Consider the following 21,763-nt stretch of genomic DNA (forward strand, 5'->3'; position numbering starts at 1 on the left):
CTGGGAAATTTCTGTGTGGAGTTTGCATGTTCTCCTCGTGTCTGGGTGGGTGCTCTCCGGGTACTCCAACTTCTTCCCACAAGCCAAAGACATGCATGGGGTTAAGCTAATTGGTGATTCAACTCTGGTATTCTATGGCAAATGCCAATCGGGCACAGGCCCCACTAGAGGACATCAGGCCCTTAGGCCACTCTCATGAAGTCTGTGTCCAATTTTTCGGTTAGAGACTATAACACCAGTGGCCTGCTGGAGGTCTGACAGTGCTCATCCGGTTTCTCCTTCCACAAAAAAGCAAACACAGGTCCTTAACCCATCAGCAGGACCTTCTACAGCCCTGTCCAGCTGTCCTACAGTAACTGCATGGCTCCTGGAATCTTCATACTCTTGAGATTGTGCTGGGAGTCACAGCAAACCTTCAAGCAATGGCACATATTGATGTGCCATCCTGGAGGGGTTGGACTACCTATAGGGTCCAGGTATGGCCTCATGATACCAGTAGAGACACTGACCCAAGCCAAATATAAAACTAGTGAAAAAACAATCAGAAAAGATGAAGACTGAAAAAATGTTAGTGGGCTCCACCTGTAAAATCATTTACTGGTGAATGTAATTTTTGTTTTTTTAATGTAAATGGTTAATTTTGAGTTTTGGCAGTTTTCTCATTGATCCCCCTCTAGTGCACCTGTAATTAATTTAATTAACACCAAAGCACCTGAAACTGATTAACAACTCTGCTACTTAACTGACCAGATCAATATCCCAGATGTTTAATTGACTTGATACTAAGCTGATCTATACCACAGCAACAGTGATCCTTGCTTAGCTACAAGATGAACAAGAGCCACGAGGAGCAGAACCCTCCACAGAGAAGAAGACTTGAGGCCAAGATCAGGGCAGCACAGAGGGAAGTTAGCAAACTGCAGCTGCAGAAAGGTGTGATGAAGAATGGGGCGCCTAAGAAGTACAACAAGCTGTGTATACCTGAGGCCTTAGAAACAGCCAAGTAAATACTCAAAGCCTTGGCTAACCTCTTGAAGTATACCAGAGATATAGAAGCCAGGAGAATAAACCAGATGTTCTCCACTGAACTGTTCAAGGTGTACTCTCAGTGGCAGAGGAACAATATGTGAACTGCCCCACCAATGGTGGAGACAGAAAAATACTGGAAGAACATATGGGAGAAGGGTGCAACACATAGCAACAATGCTCAGTGGCTAGTGGATCTAAGAGCAGACTACCCTGAACAGGGTCCAGTAAACATCATAGTGGCAGACATCAAGGAAAGAGTCTCACATATGAAAAGTTGGAGCACCAGGCCGTGACATGATTCACACCTACTGGCCAAAGAACCTAACTGCAGTACAAATGAACCAGCTGCTAATGGATGAGATACACCCAGAATGGCTGACCAAAGCCCAGACAGTCCTGATCCCTAAGGATCCCCAGAAGGGACCAGTTCCATCCGACTACTGGCCAAAAACCTGCCTCAGCACAACATGAAAGCTTCTGTCAGGCATCACAGTGGATAAGATGAACAGACACATGGCTCAATACATGAGTGGAGCAATATCAAGTGACAGTAACATAAGGAGGAGGGAACACAAGGAGCTCAAGAAGCACCTAGGGCTGAGCAAAGAGCTGGAGAGGATGGGGAAGGTGAAGGTAACAGTGGTTCCTGTGGTAATCTGAAAACAAGCTGGGAGAGTGGCTCCATCAGATTCCAGGAACAACATCCAAGATCTCTGTCCAGAAGGCCAAAGCCCTTGGAACAGCTAAGATATTGCGCAGGACCCTCAAGCTCCCATGCTTCTTTTATTACACATTCAGTTAATTGCTGTTCAAGAAGAGGCGCCAAAAAAAGCAAGCCGTGTGGGCCTATTTTTGTACCTCCTGCAGGGAGATTTTTTTTTGTCAGCCCAGTGCAAGGTCTGTATAATGTCCATCTAAGGAAAAAAAATCCCTGTGCTCTTGTGCCTATAAGATTTTCAGAAGTTGTAGGGAGGGGGGAAAAGATGGCTTGTAAGCAGTAATCCAAGTTACTGCTACCAGTAAAGCTGTCAAGCCTGTGTTATAAACTAAATGTTGAGGCAGATCAGCAGAAACTCACTGGGGAAAAAAAAAAAAGGCTGCTATACTGTAATATAAACAGGAACCATAACAAGTAATAAATGATCAAACTGTAGAAAAACTACCACCCCCTTTTGGGGCAAGGAATAAATACAGTGTAATTCATTTTAATTTAAAAGTTAAGTAAACAATAAAGTTATTGGGAAGCGTGACAGGGAGAAACACTGGCTGCCTCTGGGCTCCCATCATCTTTATTATTCCTTGAGGGACAACGGTTCAACCGTGAGAGGTTTGTGCCTACATACCTGTCTCAGCAGAGTCCACCTCGCTCGAGCGACATCAGTATTCGTACAGGTCCCTACCCGGGAGGTGTGGGAATCAGCTGCGCGAGTGCCTTCGTTAGTATTTTTCCTCAAAGGCGACACCGGCTCGGTCCTTTCTGCATCACCAGCGGCATCCCTCTCCATTTTACCTTCGCACTTCTGGGTGGAGATAAATCTGTAAACACTTTGTTTTCCTGTTTATGCAGCTGTCACAGTTACCGGCAGCAGTGTGGTCATACAAAAATAAGGCCTCTACTATAGCTACGCAGAAAGGATCACATACACGGCTTCACCGTGATCACCTGTTACACCCACAAAGGATGCATGCTACTTCCGTACACTTTTGCAATTCTAGGCGTTCTTATCAATTTGCCGAAACGATCATGCTCGATTGTACACTTGTAACTCACGGGTGCCTGCGAACGGGTTTGATTAGCTTTGCCTGGCGTTGCTCTCTACGTCATCAAGCGGGTTTTTGTTTAGGAAATCGTGCATGTGCCTAGAAATGTTGTGGCTGGCTGCTGTATGAGGCGGAATGGTGAATTCAAAACAAGACAGCGAAAATTACAGAGCGAAATATGCCGTGTAAAATGCGTTAACTATATAACTTAACAGTAGCTGATAGTAAACGTCGCCTGTTCACCTGTAAATGTGGCTCATTATTGGTTAAATCTTTGTAATGACCATGATGTCCCTGCTGTGTCCATCTGCCCGTGTCCTGACACCATCTCGGGTAAAGTTCTGGGAGCTAACAGCTTGGAAACGGATAACATGGCTCTCTTTGTCCCTCCAGCGTTGTTGCTCGTCGGTAAGGAGTTCATTCAGCGTTAAAGATGCTGTTTTTACTTACCTTAGGCTTGGGGCAGGCTTACTCTCCGTTCTCATGTTTCGCTTTTAACGCCAGCGCATTTATTATTGAAAACCGTGTCTCTCTGTCGAGTTGACTAAACTAGTCTTTTAAGGAGACACAGATAAGAGCACAGGGCTGAAACGGACACCCTAGATGTGGCACGTTGTGCTGGCAAACACCTGTTTTTTGTTTGGTATTTTGTTATGAATGAGTGTGTCCAAGATTCCAATAAATATGCCTGAAAATCTTTTCTCCAGATGGTTAAGTCTTTTAAAATGGCTTAGCTTCCAAATGGGATCCTTTTTGACCCCAGCCATATATTTATAAACTTATTTACTGCCATGAATTTGTCATTACTTTCATTTTTTTTTAATAAGAGCATTAGTTTGGCAAAAATAATTTAAAGTCATATGGGGACATTTCTGCTTCTTCTGGCTGCTCCATTTAGGGTTGCCACAGCAGATCATCTGCCTCCATCGCAGCCTATCACTGTCCCTAGCATCCTGCTCTGTCACACCAACCCTCTGCATGTCCTCCTTCACTAAGTATATCCATGAATATCATCTGTGGTCTTCCTCTCCTCCTCCTGCCTGACAGCTCCATATTCAGCATCCTTTGTCTAATATATCCACTATCACTCCTCTGCATGTGTCCAAACCATCTCAGCCTTGCCTCTCAACTTTTTCTCCAACCCACTTAACCTGAGCTGTCCCTCGGATGTATTTATTTCTAATCTTGTTCATTCTGGTCCCTCACAATGAAAACCTGAGCATCTTCAGCTCTGCCACCTCCAGCTCAGCATCCTGTGTTTTTGTCAGTGGCACCGTCTCCAAACCATACATCATAGCAGGTCTCACTACCATCTTGTAAAAATTCCCTTTCACTGCTGCTGCTACCCATCTGTCACAAATCACCCTGACACTTGTCTCCACCCTGCCTGTACCTGCCTGTACTCTCTTCTTCATCATTCAGCCTGTCTCCCTCTCATTCACTCAGTTCTGTCTTGTTTCTACTGACTTTCATTCCTCATCTCTCCAGAGCATACCTCCACCTCTCCAGGCTCTCTTCCACCTGCTTCATTGCTAATCACATGGGGACATTTATGAGCACAAAAATAATGTAGATGTTTGATTTTTAACATAATAGGCTTTGATTTTGAGTGTTTCTGCCTAAAATGTTTTAATTACACTGTATTATATTTTGTTTTAAACAAGCATGGGTGTAAATAAGGATGACAAAAACACCCTGACAATGACTTCATTGTAATTTCTTGTTTATCAAAGTATTACGGAGCCACCAGTATTTTTAAACAGTCATGTTAAAATAATAGTTTATTGTAACAGGGATTGACTCGAATTTAGCTAAAACTTTAAAAATGCATTTTTTTCTAGTATTATTGAAACAAAGAACAAGTAACAGATAATAATTGTTGAAAGAAATGTAAATGTATTAGGTTTTACCATTACACACTATTCATATCACCCCATTGCCGGTCATTACAACTAAATTTTACTTTAATTTTACTTACAGTGTAATCAGGGAAGAATTTAGGACAGACAGCCATCATTGTTAGGCACCCAGGTTATCTACCAATGACATGCTGAACATAGCTCTTTGTGTATTTGGTTATTGCTCACACTGTAAGTACATATTACAACGTGCTTTGCTTACGCAGAAGGCCTGTGACTCCTCAGTGAATAGGTGGAAGAGTAGTGCAGTGGTGAATACAGAAGGTTTCATATTTCTGACTCTCGCAGTACACTATATTATAATTTAAGAAATGAGCAATGTCAAATTAAAATACCTCACATTTTTAAAGATGGCTTTTCAGCACTGCTTCACGCGAGTTTATAAGCTGCAGTGTATTTTAGGGGTCACCGTTTTGCTCTCACAGCCTGTGCAGAGGAAATGGGAATGTTGAAACAGCCATGGCCCTTACTGATGGAGGTTACTGTTACAGTTATATAAAGTCCTTGAGTAATTTATAAAGTTTTTTTTAAATTTCAGGATGCTTCATTGTCATCAGCTGATCATCTCAGCTCTGGACTTGAGCGGTACAAGGACTTACAGAAGTACTTCAGGAAGCGATTAAAGGAAGCATACCGCAGGTTCTCCAATATACCTGATCACTCAGTGGTGAGGGCTGCCTTCTGTTTTGGATTTGAACCATTTTATAATGATTTTGAATATTTCCTAAGTGGGATTGATGGGCAACAATTAGCATTACAAATTTGTTTAATAAAATAAATCATATGCATGACTTATTTGCCTTCCTGATGTAGGACAGCAAGTGAGTTTTTATAATATGACCCATCATATAAAGAACTGCAGTATTTTTCTTTGTAGAGCACAGGTTTTGTATTTTGTGTAAGATGAAAAGGATTTTTGGAGCCTCAGTTATATTGTTTTTACAGTTCACTGTTATTTGTCTTGGCAAAGGTCTCTGGGCATCACCACTTATATTTCACTGAAGAAGATGGCATCTACAGAATGGACAAGAGGCAGAGTAAGCAGCAAATATGAGTGAATTCTAATAATTACTCTGTTACTGCATGTGCAACTTTTTATGCAGTCCTCCATTAGGGATCTTTCCAACTTATTTCTTCTGTTTGTAGGTCAGCTGGAGCCAGAGCAGGTGTTAAATCTAAGCCAAATCTCTGGAGGGTTGGAGAAGACAGGACTTGAAAATAATAAAAGGAAGAAAAGATTTCAGTGGACAGTCCAGAGAATCCGTCTGTCCCCGCAGGAAAAGCATCTTGCAGCATCGCTAAAATGTTGTCACACAGAAGATTTGAGGTAAATCAAACAGAATCGAGATTAATTTATTTTAGCAGGGTTTTTTTTTCATTGATTCAATTCTAAATTATTACACTTAATTAATTAGTAAGAGGACGCGTATTCTGTGATGAAACAGGTGTGTGGTTGTGAGGCTTGAAAGCAGAAGATTCCTACCTCTGGATCCCCCGCGCATAATACTAACCCTGGAGAAAGTCTTCAGCTTTGGTAAATTTTTGGTATATGCATTTGTAAAAATGTATTTTAGCTGTGTTACAGATAATAAAGCCCTAGCTTGCTTAAAATATTATACTATTGTGTGCATGTGTGAAGAGTGGGCCACAGATGAAGTACTATTTTACACGACTCTGGAGGGTCTACGTTCCAGCGCAGTGTTTCGTCTGGATCTGACCTCCAGTGGAAGCGGGATAACCTCCGTGTACGAGGAAATGCAGCCTGAGTAAGTGTAAGCAATGCAGCATGTAAGCTGTGTCTGCTCCCACACCATCTCTAATTGACACACTGACATCTCCCCAGTGTGTTTGTGGAGGTTGCCCTGACCAGAGACCGACAGATCCTGACCATCAACTGTAACAGCAGGACAAGTTCAGAGGTGTTGTTAAGTGATACAGCAGCATCCTATGTAGAGCCATTTGTGGTTCAGACACGCCGGCTCAACCTCCTGTACCACGTCGAGCACTGGAGAAGTCGGCTTATTATACTGGCTAATACAAGGCTTGGACAAGAATATCAGGTAGTTTCTCCAGTACATACACATACACATAATCTGACCAATCAAGCCTCAGCCTGAACACATATATACATGTCTATGCTCTAAAAGAGCTAACATGTTTATATATGTGCGATTGCACTTTGTCACCAAGAAATCCTGGATAATGAATAATACAGACTATACTCAAATACAAATACACAATGACTGGGAGAACTTTCCGCATATAATTTGTGTTCAGGCTGAGGCTTGATTGGTCAGATTACTGTGCTTGTGTTGTATGCAGTGTAGTGCGTACCTATGGGAGATGTTCCTACTGTTACCTACTGATCAGTTTGTCTCCAAATACACATGGAAAACTACAAAATGTTAGAAGTTAAAATGGTTATTCAGGTTACTATGTCATTTAGTTTTTTGGTCAAGCAGATGTATCTTTCCATTTACTTTCTAGGTTGTTCAGGCCCCTCTCTCAGAGCCATCAATGGACTCCTGGGTGTCTTTGTTTACCCCTGAACCTGGCACTACAATTAAAGATATGGATGTGATTGGAGACCATTGTGTGCTGGTTGCAAGAACGCCAGTTAGTGAACTTGCTCTCATTGTGGTCCCACTGATCCGTCCCAAGAATGCATACATAGTACAGGTAAATATTACAGCGTTTTCTTGCATACTTATTTGCTTATTAGCTTGCCATTAATGATTTATGAGGCTTCCACCCCCTTTTGTTTGTTCTTAGGTTTGACTTTCTGTCATTATATGGGTTTATATTTTAGTATTCTCATAATGTTTTATTTCTGCACTCATACCAAAGCTTCCCTCCTGGGCTTGTGCCATCGAAACCAAGAAACCAGGCTTGGCTGACCAAAAAAATATGCTAGAATTCCTGATATCATCTCCAGTCCATCCGCCAGTTCCATACTGTCTATACCCCGAGAATGGGCACCTCTTATCAGCCACTGAAGATGGATCCTCCCCAGAGAACCAAGATAATTACATCACTACCCGCTTGGAGGCCTGCAGCCAAGTGAGGAAACTTGAAAGTTGCACAAGTACTAAGACAATATCAGCAGGGATATAAGCATCAACACCTAACACAGAGAGGGGCACACACATAATACATTTCATAGATTTATTTCTTGTAGGATGGAACCATGGTCCCAGTGACACTGTTTCATACAGTACCTGTGGAGGATCTGAGACAGGTGCCACTGCTGGTTCATGTCTATGGAGCTTATGGCAGAGATCTTAACATGGAGTTCTGCCCAGAGAAAAAACTGCTGCTGGAGCAGGGCTGGGCTCTGGCCTACTGTCACATCAGGTATTGTGTCACTTCTGTAGCAAGCTAATCGAACCTGATTGGCTCAGAAAGTTATTGACTAATGAGAGACATCCTTTGTAGGAATAAAATCTGTACTTACATTGATTGTATATTGATGTAGTTGTAGTGAAATGACAGACAGTGCCTTATAGGGCAAGCTAAGTATGTATTTTGTTTTTTCCAAGAGTTGAAGTAAACGTGCTCTTTGCCTTTACACTCTGTAGAGGTGGAGGGGAGTGTGGCCTTTCTTGGCATAGACAAGCATGTGTGGAAGGGAAGCAGAGAGGAGTTGAGGACCTCCAAGCCTGTCTGCATCACCTTTTTTCCTTAGGAGTCTCCTCCCCTTCCCTCGCTACCCTTACAGCCTGCAGTGCTGGCGCCGTGCCAGTGGGAGCTCTGTGCAATAGACACCCACTCATGATGCGGGCTGTCACCTTGCAGGTGAGGAATTAAATAATTCAAGGTTTTTGTACTTGCGCCTCAGAGTGCAACTTTGCCATTATTGTTCAAAAAGAAATAATATTGTTGACTGAGTCTGTAATTAGTTATAGTAAAAGATGACTCAAAACACTTCCAAAATCATGCCTTTCCCTGTTTTCAGGCTCCGTTTCTGGATGTGTTGGGAACCATGGAGGATCCCAGCCTGCCTCTAACTTTAGAGGATAGAGATGAATGGGGGGACCCCGTGGGAAACCCAGAACACAGACATATCATCACCTCTTACTGTCCCCTTCACAACATCACTCCTCAGGTATGGATAGAAAATGCAGCTGTGTTTTTGGGTTAACAGAAAATGGTATTTTCCTTTTGTAACCACTTGCAGTATTTTATTCATCTATGTGCACATTTCAAACACCTCAATTATTGTTGAATAATGGATGCTCAGAGCAGGTATCCAAGATTCAATCTGACTATGTGGTTGTATTCCAGTTATATTTGCAATGTGTTACATACAGTAATTGCCTTTTTTTTTAGTTTACATTATGATTTTTACCAGTAGGTTATTTAAAATGTGTTTCATTTTGTGTGTGTGTGTGTGTGTGTGTGTGTGTGTGTGTGTGTGTGTGTGTGTGTGTGTGTGCGTGTGTGTGTGTGCGTGTGTGCGTGTGTGTGTGTGTGTGTGTGTCAGCATTACCCATCGATGTTGCTGACAGCCTACAGTGGTGACACCAGGGTTCCTCTGGCAGGTGTCCTCAAATACACTGAACAACTAAAGAAAGCTATTCACACACACTTCATTGGAAAGCCAAAGTCAGGTACTTAATCACTTCCACGTGTGCAGCCATATTGTACAAATGTGTGTCTGAGTACCTCTTTCTGTGTGTGTGTGTGTGTGTGTGTGTGTGTGTGTGTGTGTGTGTGTGTGTGTGTGTGTGTGTGTGTGTGTGTGTGCATTTATCTTTGTGTACGTTCCAGCATACATTGTCCTCATCCTTTTAGGTGTAATTTCTGCATGATCAGAGGTTTTAATAGCACAGGGTCATCCTCCAATAGCAGTGTCGGTGTGCGTGTTAGGAGAGGCAGCAGTAACAGATGTATAGCTGTCTGTCAGGGGAAGTGCTAACAGCATTTGAAGTTCATGACCAAAGTGTAGCATAGGTCACCTTGTAGAAAAGCTTGCGCGTGCGTGTGTGTGTGTGTGTCAGCTAATTGCTCTCATTTCCCCCTGACAGGCTCTTTCCCCCTCTCACTTATAATCTTCCTTCACCACGTTGGTGGTACTCCTTATTTACACCCCTCTCTCTCTCACACTGCCTCCTCTGCTCCTGTTTCAAATGCACACATTATCTCTCTCCGTTACCCTCTCTCACTTTTCTGTTGTTCATGCACACATACACCAGGCAGCTTAGCTGTCTGGTGTATGTGTGTGTATATGTCTCCCTAATCTGTCTCTCTCTGTTCTCTGGAGTCTTTGATAAAGTGCTGATGGCATAGACACATCCAGGCGGGTGGGCAGGCCCATTAGCATGGTAAAGAGATAGTGTATCAGAGCAAGAGATTAGACACCACAGACTGGGAGCTGTCAAGGTCAAGACCGCACTTGTGAAACAGTCCAGACCATAGAGACAGGGAGGGGGGATAATATGGAGAAAGGCTGATGAGAGGGGTGGGTATTGGATGGGAGGATAGAAAGAGATGGTTTTGGTGGAAATGGACAGAGAAGCAGAGGAGAGAACAGGAACATTTTAAAGAAAATTCTGAATCTCTTTGTCTACTTTTTTATTTTAGAGCGTAAACCAGCACCAAACATAGTTATGAATATCCAACCTGGAGCAAATCACCATGGACCACAAGACTTTGAGCTAATGCTGGAGGAGGTAAATTAATTCTCTTGAAACTGTAAGGGTCTTAAAATAGTATTTTTATTTTGTCAGGTTTTTAAAGACAAACATTTTAAATTGTTGCTTTCAAACAGATCTGCAAGTTAGACACAAATATTTTCTGGAACGAGGTATTTTAATTGCTGAAAATTATGAGTGGCTCTTAATATCCAATCAGAATGCACGTCAATGCTAAGAAGTGGACTATTACTAAGTGTTCCACTATCTGTCCAACAGCTTTAAAATTAAGGCACAAAGTCAGTTAAATCAATGAATCCTTTTACCAGTAAAGGTATCTAGCAATGTGGTTTTGTTTATTTCAAATGCACCATAATATACTATACATGTGTGATAAACAGCCAAATCTGATCAACGCATCCCTAATACATAATCTATAATTAGCATTTTAAATTTAAAATGCAGTTGAATGGGTGATGATTGATGGATAAATCGTGTCTGTACTTTTTCCCCCTGACAAAGGAAGCCCTCAAGCTTGCATTTCTGTACACGGAACTAGGCCTGGACCCTCCTCGGCCTCCACGGAAGAGGAGAAGATAGCGAGGCTGTGAAGAAGCAGTCAGACAGGAAAAACAGAGCATCTTTGATCACAACAACTGGGATCACAGACTGGTACCCAAATACCAGTAATTATATGTTTTAAGATGTGAAATAACTGCCTTTTAGAGGAAACACAAAGGAATAATCTTAATGCTTTCATTGTTTCTGTGAAACAGCAATAATTCAATATTCAGATCCAATCTTATTAACATTTATAAAGTATGCCTATGGTCTCCAAATAGCAAGCCTTCTCAGAGATGTAGCACTCTTCGGGATGTTTGGGATTAAACCGAGTGTGGGTGGAGTACTGAATCACCAAACCCTCTCCTGCTTCTGTCTGGATGTGAGACTTTGGGAACACTTTGCCATTATTGACTCTGTTTGTGCTCATCAGCACCTTCAGCTCGCCCGGTAGCTCATGAACAGAGGAGAGATCTGTGATAGCTGATTCTTGACCAAAGTTAAGCACTATGAGGAAAGCTCGCTGAAGCCCATCAAGCTCTCTGATGTAAGAGAAGACATTGGCATCAGCGTGGATGTAGCAGAACCATCCACGGTTAAGGGGGAGCTCCGATTGACGCAGCGTGTTCAGGTAACGGTACTGAGCCAGAACAGAGGTGTCATCTTCCTTCTGGACCTGGAAATGGAAGGAATGGGAGGAGGATCCAGACAAAGATAAACATAAGAAAACATTGGTCAGATTTTTCTTCAAAGTTGAACATTAGTAAAAGAGTCCTGTACCTCCACATTGACGGTTTTGTAGTCAGGGTGTACCGGCAACCAGGTGACATTAGTTTTGTCATTAAAACCTGCATTCATGTCACCATTCCACTGCATTGGAGAACGCTCAGGGTCCCGACTGGCACTCTGCAGTGAAAGCATATGTATGTCTATTTATTGTTATTTCTAAAATGACATTAAACTGGTTATTTTTAAGCACCTCTGACACAGATGTGTGACATTGAGTGTTTAAAGGTTTCTTCAGTGTGTGCACAGTACCGACCGTATTGTATTTGCCAGCTGGGTCTTGTATCTGACTTGCCGTCACGTTAATGTTCTCCATGCCAATCTCCTCGCCATAGTAGGTGGTGGCCGTGCCTGGAAGGGTCAGCAGCATCATGTTGATGGTACGAACGTAGATCCGACCGGCACTGGAAGAAATTCGAGACCTGTCGTGGTTTCCAACCTAAGAGTGGCAGTAAGAGAAAAAAGAAGACATGGTGTAGAGGTGAATGAGAAATTAGGACAGAAGGAGGCAGGGTTATACTTTGTGCCTAATCAAAAGAAATTACAGGTAAAAAGTGTTTACTTTTAATCAGCTGCTAATGATTCAACTTTATTGGAGTGTTTTTGAATTGGCAAACATGATTGCTTAGTGTTACTGTTGGCAGAACTACCACCACAAAAGGCCTGTGGTTATAAAGCAAAGGTGTGAGAAGAATGACTCAGCAGTCCATTCTGATGAATGATGGAGGGTTTCTGCATGTTATGTGTCACTGTATGCAGTACTTGCCACTGCTGATACTGATAGAACCTTGATTTGATCCTGTGGTTTTTAACCATTGTGACAGAGGACAATAACCACCCTTAAACATCTTTGTAAGGCAAATACTTACATCATTCTCTTTTTTCTTTTTTTTTTAAAGAAGCCAAGAAATGAGTATATAAACACGACTGTAGGGACTCACCACCCAGTTGGGCCATTTTCCTTTGGGCATGTTGCCCATCCAGAGGTGAACCAGATGTTTAGCCCACACGCCGCTGCTGTTGTGAGGTAGATCCAGCAGGTAAAAGTTAAAGGGGAAGTCACTTTCTTTTTGCAGTTGGGTGCCGTAGTACATCATGGTCTTATCAACCTCCTCATAATCATACGACTCTGTCACCATGAACCTGCAAGCACAGCAGGAATTTGTTATGTGTGTGATAACACACAATGAAGCTTAGCCATCTATGTGGACCTTTTGACACAGAATGTCAGCATATTGTCTTTAAGCAGATTTTTTTTTTTTTTTTTAATCCCACACCAATGTGTCCTTATTTGAAATCCATTTCTTCTATTTCATCTTTACACTAAATCTCAAGTTAATTTTATTAGCATATTTAATGAAACTGTTAAAATGGTTTTGGACATTACTGCATTTTGTAAGCAAAACACTGGATTCACATTTGTTGCAATATTATACACAAGGTTCTTTAAAAAAAAAAAAAGGCAACTGTGACATAATTACAGTAAAAAATAAGCAGGTAAGTGCATTATAAGTTTCATTTTCTACCATAGTTATATTGAATGCACTTTATCACTTCCCTACCTGTATCTACCAGGCTCCTGGCTGTAGATGTCCATCTCTGCCCTAAACTCTCTCAGTAGGTCATGCAAGCCCACTTGACTGGTGGTGTAGTCACTGTGGAGGTCCCACTCTGTAGTTACCAACTCCTGGAGAGAAATGTGTATGAGGTTATGTAGCATTTATGCAATTTTAGTGACACTGAATTCATTCGTGTTGAATTCTGTAATCAGAAGGTGTGACGTGTGAATATTGGCTCAACTACAGTTTTGTTCTAATTCTGTTGGTGCAAGAAAGATGCAGGAAGAAAAAAAAATCATCCTGTTAAATTCTAATTATGGAGCCACTGAGGAAATCTGACTCACTGGACAACTGTTGGCATTACCAGAGTGCAAAGCATTGGGTTTACAGATTTAAGGGAATGAGCCATAGATCTGTTTCAGTCTTCATTACTCTTTTCAGAGACAGTGATGTCACACCTCTAAAATCATACCAATGCCTTTGTCTGCTTGTAAAGGATAATCTCAAGCCATTAAACTGGCCTAATGTCAATCAAGTGAGTCATTCAGCCAACAGCAAGCACAATGCTTTGTAGAAACTTGTAACTTTAAAGGTACAACCAGCAATAAACCACTAAAGCTGGTAAAATTCTTCATATACTTATTAACTTTTACATGTCTTTCTCAACTGCAGAATTGTAGATCTACTGGTTAGTAAAATACGCCTGTCAAACGGTTACTGTTGTTTTGTTTAAAAATTACCACCCTGTTTAAACTTGATTAGACTGTAAATGTAGCTGTAATGCAAATCTGTGGGTATTATTCTCAGTCAACAGTGAATAAAAGAGTCCCACTGTTATGGTTTTACCCTGCAGTCATAAGCAAACTCCAGTGACTTGCTAATCCACCAAAATATGCTCCTTTGCTTCTAATCTTTCCTCTGTGAGAAATAACTTCAGCCTCTTTGACCTTAATTCAGCATGTTTTACGAACAGTGCGTCCGTCACATGCTAGAGATAACTAATCAGTGATACATGATGCACAGTGTGAACTGTCCCACTCAGCTTTTGATTGTTCCTGTTCTACCAGCGATGGAAAGTGCTTCTTCAGTGACGCTGCTTCTGCCCACAGCGCTGCTTTCATGGGTCAGATCGTTAAATTTTGGACTCTGACATTTCAGATCTTATGTAAGTCAATAGAATAAAATCATGGATGCATAACTGTAAGTTGCAGCAGACATGACAAGCCAGGCCTAACAACTCGTAGCCATCTCATTAAAGCATTATGGGCTAATGGGACATTGTCAGCAACATTGTCAATTTAGTAAACCACAATGCAAACAAGGTAGTAAGTTGTAGGTTTAGTGGTAGTGTGAGGGGAGGTAATATGGGCCGTTAAATAAATCCACCGCCTGTATCTGAGCAACCATGCACAATTTTTGTCATTTGACCCTAAATTTAGTTGGCAGTTTCCTTTGTTTCCTCCTTTTTTCCTTCATTCACTGTGGAAGGAAGACACTTATGGATGAAGTAGATATATTTAGAAGTTTTTCACACGAAGAAAAAAGCTTTTTGCCCATCGGTACTTTTATTGGCATCACACATGTTATCAGTTTCATATCAAAAGCTGCTTATCTCAGGTTATAAAGTTATATCACATGTTGATGAAGCCGAATGTGTAAACCTGTGATTGCTTCAGCCCAAAAAAAGTGGCTCTGGTTTTCTTTTTTCAACAGTGGTGGCTCTGGAACAAAATGAGCCCAATCGTGGGGGTAAATTAAGCTATGAATAATAAAATTATGTTTAATATTTTAGGCCTGTTGTGCCCCATAATGACAGTAGAAGTAGAGACAGAGGCTTAACACCTTTTTCCAAAAATCTCTGAGGAATGCTTTCACATCATGTTGAATCTATGCCACAAAGAATTAAGGCAGCTCTGAAGGCAAAAGAGGGTCCAACCCTGTACTGGCAAGGTGTACCCAAAAAAGTTTACCTAATAGAGTTTAGGTAGACTTAAGTAAACAATAGCTCATTTTACTGCTCACCTGTTACACCTGCTTTGTCTCTCGCTACTGAAAATGAAAACGTCAGCTGTTTTGATGAGCCTTACCATCTTTGTCGAGTCAGTGTGAGGGCAAACAGCAGCTTGCACAAAGCCAGCAGATTTTGTTGCCTGACACAAGCAGCGCCCATCAGAGATGAGTCACTTTAGCTGAGCTCAACAAAACCAAGTGAGGTTAGATGTGCAGTACAACACTCACTGGTGGCATGTTTGGATCCACCTGTGGTTCGTCCCTCAAGTGTGCAGCCTCCAGTATGTGCTTCACTGCATCCATCCTGAAGCCATCCACTCCCTTCTCCAGCCAGAAACGAATAAGATCCTAAAATTAAAGAAAAGAAATACAGTAATAAAACTAGTGTCTACATTATGTGGGAAAAGTGTGCTCTTTGTTGCCATTTCTTATTATTGTATTTCAATAAGCCTTCCTTTCTAGTGTAGTAAAGGATAGTTGAGTAGAAAAGTTCAGGTACAGTATATTTTTCCTTATGTTTTATTCTGTGCTGTGTGCAGCCACAGTTAAAATCACATGGTTAACTGGTGTAAGTTAATGTATAATCTAGGTGTGTGTGTGTGTGTGTGTAACAGTAATCTTACAATTATCTCTTTGCAGACATTTGGGTTTCTGAAGTTCAGGTCTGGTTGCTCCTTGAGAAACTGGTGGAGGTAGCACTGCCCTCTAACTTCATCATATGTCCACGACGAGTTCCCAAAAATACTCACCTAAGTGCAAGATGGGAAACAAATCTCATCAGTTCATTAATAAATAAATATATTTTGGTACATTGCACCTTTTTAGTACAATGCATGAATGACGGTTCACTGAAAATGTGCAAAAGACCAAAATATACAGCAAGTAGAAAAAGAACAGCACTAGCACCAACCCAGTTATTAGGCTTCGGCCCGTCTGGTTTGCAGTCGACCCAGATGTAATAATCTTCATAGTGAGGATCTCGATTCCGGCTCAAGTTGAACCAGCGATGTCGATCACTGGTATGATTGGGAATGAAATCCATAATCAGCTTCAAACCTGGCAAAAATGAAGACAGGTATTTATTAGTGAGACATGCACCCTGTTGGTTAACAAACCCTCTTACCCTCAAAACTTTGCATTGACATATAAATAAGGGTATTCAAAGTACACACCTTTGTTGTGCATTGCAGCCAGGAGTTCCTCAAAGTCCTTCATGGTTCCAAAGAGTGGATCAATATCCCGGAAGTCCTCCACATCATACCCGAAGTCTTTCATGGGAGAACGGTAGAAAGGGCTGATCCAAATGGATTTGATGTTAAGGTATTCAAAGTGATCCAGCTTCTCCTTAATCCCTTTCAGAGTGGGGATACCGTATGTACTGTTAACATGATTACTAAAATTCACAGTCTTGATAAATTCAAGGACTTTGGATAGTAAAACATAATACCGACAACATTCATTTGTAAATCATTCTAGGAAATAATATACTAGGAGAGCACAGTCATTTTACTCTAAAAAACAAGCATTTTATATTAAAAATTAACCACTAAAAACATGTAGTTTTGTCATTTCCTCTGTATAGTTTATTATTAATAGTTAAAGTGAATAATTTAGCCCTGTTTTGCTGAACAGTTGTAAGCGATTGATAAGAGCAAATGTTAGGTTGACAGGGTGAAAAATCCACAAGGACATGGTGTATACTGTGTGGATTTACAAGAATTTAAGTAAGGCTGCTACAATGTAAAACAAGTGAATTATGGAGCTTGGTACACAGAGGGTTTTATCTGGCAAGGCAAAATCAGCAATTTTGCAGGATTTCAAGAGTACTCAGTTATGATTAAATCTATAATAACTGTAGTATATTGTCAGGTATTCTTAATATAGCCTAGTGGTGTTAAAAGTACAGTAGTTTTAAATATATACTATAATTTGGAAATGCTCCAAGTTCCTTAAAAGTGGAACTGAGTATAATATTTACTTTACAAATATTTATTTTCCAGACATTACAAACTAATGAAAATATTATAAACTACCTTGATGGTCCGGGATATCTTACCCTTGAGGTCTCCGACCCCATCCCCGTCGGAGTCTTTGAAGGACCGGGGATAAATCTGGTACACCGGGGAGGCCTGCCACCAGCTCAGGCACCGCGGAGAAAGTGCGATCACCGCGATGGTGACTGCCAACAGTGCCAGGGTGCAGCACACCGTTAGCCAGAACAGGATCTCTCGGGGGACTCGGTACCGGGCCTTAGAGGAGTACAGCAACAGCACCTCCTTAGGCATCCCGGCGTACGGTTTGAGCTGCTTGTACTCATCTGGCTCGTCCGAGACCCGCTTCACGCCGATGGAGTCCCGCTTCCCCTCGGTGTCGGAGACGCTGGTGGTGTCCCCCGCTGCTGACCCATCTTTGTCTGCATCCTTATAACCCGGGTTTCTGGTGCACTCCCCAAGCTCCATACTGTCGGAGTCTTTTCTAAAACTCATCTTGCTTCTGATAACAAACCTCGCTGGTTGCTGTAGCTCTCCTCAGACACAATGAGCGACTCAGTGTACCCACAGTAACTACAGACAAGAGGGTCATGGTACAAAGAGCAGTCTGACACACCTGTGGAATGCGGGAAAGCGGAGAGTTGATGGGATTGGTTACAGATTACCCCCCCCCCCCCCCCCCGCCCCCCCTTCCTTTCTGCGCAGCACACCGTGTTAACACATCAGCTATTTCTGTACCACAATGTATCCTTATAAACGAAACACAAACACCAAGGTGCAAGATGCTTTTTAATACTGTGGGCGATAAAGATACACCTGATTTAACTAAATGGTGTGGGATCTATGAACTCTATTTGTCACCAACATTATAAAGAATATTTCAAAAACTCAAGAGCTACTCCATTTCTTTCATTTTTAGAAAATTCAATCAAGGACCTAAATACAACATCTACAGTACTGTGCAAAAGTCTTGAGCCACCCCTGATTCCTCAAACATAAATGCATACAGTAATTTCTTTTGGTAGTCTTCAGGAATAGTTCTCCAGGCTTCTTGAAGGACATTCAAAGCTGTTCTTTGGATGTTGGCTGCCTTTTGTTCCCCTCTATGTCAAGATGATCCCACACTGCTTCAATAATGTTGAGGTCCAGGCTCTGGGGAGGTGTGTTCCACTGCTTGTTTTTCTATCCAGGTTTGCTTTTACTGCATTGGCATTGTGTTTGGGATCATAGTCATGCCTGCTGAAAAATTAACCTGCTGCCAATCCATCTTTCCAGACGGTATTGGTGGATCAAAATCTGATGGAATTATGAACACCAGAAAGTACCATCAGTTTTTGACAAGATCCCCAACACCACTGGATGAAATCCAGCCCCATACAATGACAGAGCCTCCAATGGGTTTCACAGGGGGCTGTACACACTTACTGTTGTACCTCTCTCCTGACTTCCTCCGTACAAACTGACGACCATTTGAGCTGAAAATATTTGGCGCATCATGAAATGAAAAACATGACAAAGAAGATCTGAGAGTGTTGAACAGATAGAATCCCACATCAGACAATAATGAGACATTCCTCTCACAACAGTCAAACAGCTGGTCTCCTCAGTTCACAGGTGTTTATAGACTGTTGTTAAAAGTGGAATCATTTTGACAGTACATTAATATTTGCGTGCATCCACCAAGGTCTTAGAAACTATGATTCTTCTAAGGGTTGTGTGTATTGTCAACATATAGAAAATATAGTATAAAGATTTAAAATGTCACATTTGACCTCTGACCTCTCCATTGTTAATAAATTGATCAAAGTGATAAAAATGCTATATAGAACTACTTAAAACCATGTTTCTTACTGCCTTTGTATTAACATATAGGCATATATTCTAAATATCACATTACTTTGGACCTCTGACCTCTTCAAGGTCAAATAAGGTCAAACTTTCATAAAATGTCTATCTTTAAAACTGATTCAAATTCTGCTGCCTTCGTTTGTATTGGAAACATTTAGGAAATGATACTGGTTTATAGGGATTGTCACATCTGGCCTCTGATCTCACTTTTACATTTCACAGCTGCCTTTCTTTCAAGATGACCCCAAAATATATCTTTAAAGAAAATATTGCCAAGATGAAGAGAATGAGCTGCCTAGTTAGAAAGATCCTATAGCAGTTATTTACACATCAATACCTATTATCCATTATCCACACGTACACGTTGTGATGTATGTACACTCCTGATCAAAATCTTAAGACCATTTAATAAATTGCAAGAATTTGAATTTTGCACTATTGGATCTCAAGAAGGTTTTAAGTAGAGCTTCACAATGCTAAAAGAAGAAATCAAAAACTTTTGAGCAGGGAATTTTTTGAAAACTGCATTTACATTCAAACATGATTTTTTTCAGCTGATCAAAAGTTTAAGACCATAGCCTTTAAAAGCCAAAAGCTGTGCAAAAATTTTGATTCCATGTCATTTTCTGTCAAGTCTTTACACTGTCAAGACCTCCTGATGGCAAAAGCAAAAAAGCTCACTGAATTTGAACATGGTAGGATTGTTGAGCTGCATAAGCAAGGTCTCTCACAACGTGCCATCGCTGCTGAGGTTGGACGCAGTAAGCCAGTCATTTTGCATTTTTTAAACGATCCTGAGGGTTATGGAACAAAAAAGTCAAGTGGTAGACCCAAAAAAATTTCACCAGCACTGAGCCACAGGATCCGATTGGCTGTCTGTCAAGACACGGGACGATCCTCTACCCAAATTAAGGCCATTACTGGTACTGACTGCAGCCCAATAGCCATCAGACGGCATCTGCAAGGCAAGGGCTTCAGAAACAAAAAACGTCTTCAAAGACCACGTCTTCTTCAACGCCAGAAATTGCCCGTCTGGACTTTGCAAGGGTGCACCAAACATGGGACATTGAAAGGTGGAAGAAAGTTGTCTTCTCTGATGAGAAAAAATGTAACCTTGATGGTCCTGATGGCTTCCAACGTTAATGGCATGACAAGGAGATCCCACCTAAGATGTTTTCTACACGGCACAGTAGGGGTGGGGGTGGGCAATCATGATTTGGGGTGCGTTTTCCTTCAATGGAACAATGGAGCTTCAGGTTGTGCAGGGGTGTCAAACAGCAGCTGGCTATGTGGAGATGTTGCAGCGGGTATCTGTCATGACTGAGGGCCCTCGTCTGTGTGGTAATGACTGGGTTTTTCAACAGGACAATGCTGCAGTTCACAATGCCCGCCCAGGACTTCTTCCAGGAGAATAACATCACTCTTTTGGACCATCCTGCATGTTCTCCTGATCTAAATCCGATTGAGAACATTTGGGGATGGATGGCAAGGGAAGTTTACAAAAATGGACATCAGTTCCAGACAGTGGATACCCTTCGTGAATCCATCTTGAAAACTTGGAGCAATGTTCCCACTAGCCTCCTGGAAACACTGGCATCAAGCATGCCTAAATGATTGTTTGAAGTGAAGTCAACAAGAATGGTGGAGCTACTCATCCGAAACCACATTCTCAAAAATCTGGTCACCGCTCTTGAATCATGCTATGTCTTTGACACTGGATGTGACTCCATGAGTGGCGCTATCTCCACTCATCCCAGCTGTAGCTGCGCATACCTGGTACATAACTCTTATTAATTATAGTAGCACAGAATACATTAAGCCCTGTATCTGTTTTCTTTTTTGTGTGTACTCCCCCCCCCCCTTTTTTTTTTTTTCTTTCCACTTTTTATTTATGAAACTTATGAAATGTCTGTTTATTTACTTCCCTTTCTTGTTTTTTGTGTTTTTTTTTCTCCTTTTCTCCTTTTTTTTCCCCTCTCACCTACCTATTTTGGTATGGATGTGTGTATGTACATATATATATATATTTTTGTTTGTTTGTTTGTTTTGTTTTTGTAATTTACTGGTTCATGTTTATTATTCCAATTAATGTCTTATGGTATAACTGGAAATTATATGATGATGTTCATTATTGTGTAAAAAACAGAAATAAATCATATTTAAAAAAGATCCAATAGTGCAAAATGCAAATTCTTGCAATTTTTTAACTGGTCTTAAGATTTTGATCAGGAATCTAATCAAGCATCTGTCATGCCACCCGTATAATTTTTACTGCACTGAACACTAATTAAATGTTTTAAAATAAAAAGAACAAAGACAACAAAATAGATACAAAATACTATTCCCTTAAATGTAAATACTGCCCAGAGAGTGAGCTGCCGTGGTGGTTTCCGCTCTGAGTGCTTCTTGTTGAATTCTGCGTTTTTATTTCCAAGTTTCTTGGAATTGGAGTTGAATTATTAAGATAGGTGGCACAAAGTCAAAGAACTAAAGTACACACAAGTAAATCTGGCAAACTTCTAAAAGTAATTTTTTAAACACACTGACACTGATATACCATAATGAACTTCCATCCATTCCCTTCAGCTTATCCTGTTCGGGGTCGTGGGAGGTGCTGGAGCCTATCCCAGCTGTCTTTGCCAAACACCATGCTTCCCAAATAACTA

The 21,763-nt window shown here is 41.3% G+C and overlaps 3 protein-coding genes across 4 annotated transcripts in view; 1 reads left to right on the forward strand and 2 right to left on the reverse strand.

Annotated features, from left to right (window-relative positions):
- camkmt (calmodulin-lysine N-methyltransferase) overlaps positions 1 to 2,693 on the reverse strand; it is a 121,242-nt gene extending 118,549 nt beyond the window's left edge. For both annotated transcript variants that reach the window (XM_030747477.1, XM_030747478.1), the window contains exon 1: positions 2,373 to 2,693. In XM_030747477.1, coding sequence (XP_030603337.1) covers positions 2,373 to 2,534 — 162 coding nt within the window. In that variant the 5' untranslated portion in view covers positions 2,535 to 2,693. The remainder of the gene's footprint in view (positions 1 to 2,372) is intronic.
- A 187-nt stretch (positions 2,694 to 2,880) lies between these two features.
- Positions 2,881 to 10,988, forward strand: prepl (prolyl endopeptidase like). The gene is made up of 15 exons (XM_030748835.1): positions 2,881 to 3,198; positions 5,248 to 5,376; positions 5,680 to 5,746; positions 5,856 to 6,036; positions 6,155 to 6,243; positions 6,349 to 6,475; positions 6,553 to 6,769; positions 7,197 to 7,388; positions 7,557 to 7,769; positions 7,888 to 8,063; positions 8,288 to 8,504; positions 8,665 to 8,814; positions 9,193 to 9,319; positions 10,293 to 10,381; positions 10,865 to 10,988. The coding sequence occupies exons 1-15, from the start codon at positions 3,070 to 3,072 to the stop codon at positions 10,940 to 10,942; spliced, it is 2,181 nt and encodes a 726-aa protein (XP_030604695.1). The 5' UTR covers positions 2,881 to 3,069; the 3' UTR covers positions 10,943 to 10,988.
- A 122-nt stretch (positions 10,989 to 11,110) lies between these two features.
- On the reverse strand, positions 11,111 to 17,744 carry slc3a1 (solute carrier family 3 member 1). Its single transcript, XM_030748836.1, has 10 exons — positions 17,315 to 17,744; positions 16,431 to 16,610; positions 16,169 to 16,314; positions 15,882 to 16,007; positions 15,487 to 15,606; positions 13,252 to 13,376; positions 12,631 to 12,832; positions 11,946 to 12,128; positions 11,684 to 11,809; positions 11,111 to 11,579 (listed from the first exon to the last, which is right to left on the reverse strand). The coding sequence occupies exons 1-10, from the start codon at positions 17,742 to 17,744 to the stop codon at positions 11,148 to 11,150; spliced, it is 2,070 nt and encodes a 689-aa protein (XP_030604696.1). The 3' UTR covers positions 11,111 to 11,147.
- Between the last annotated feature and the right edge of the window lie 4,019 nt (positions 17,745 to 21,763).

This window comes from Archocentrus centrarchus, chromosome 15 (assembly GCF_007364275.1).
Source record: "Archocentrus centrarchus isolate MPI-CPG fArcCen1 chromosome 15, fArcCen1, whole genome shotgun sequence".
Lineage (NCBI taxonomy): Eukaryota > Metazoa > Chordata > Actinopteri > Cichliformes > Cichlidae > Archocentrus > Archocentrus centrarchus.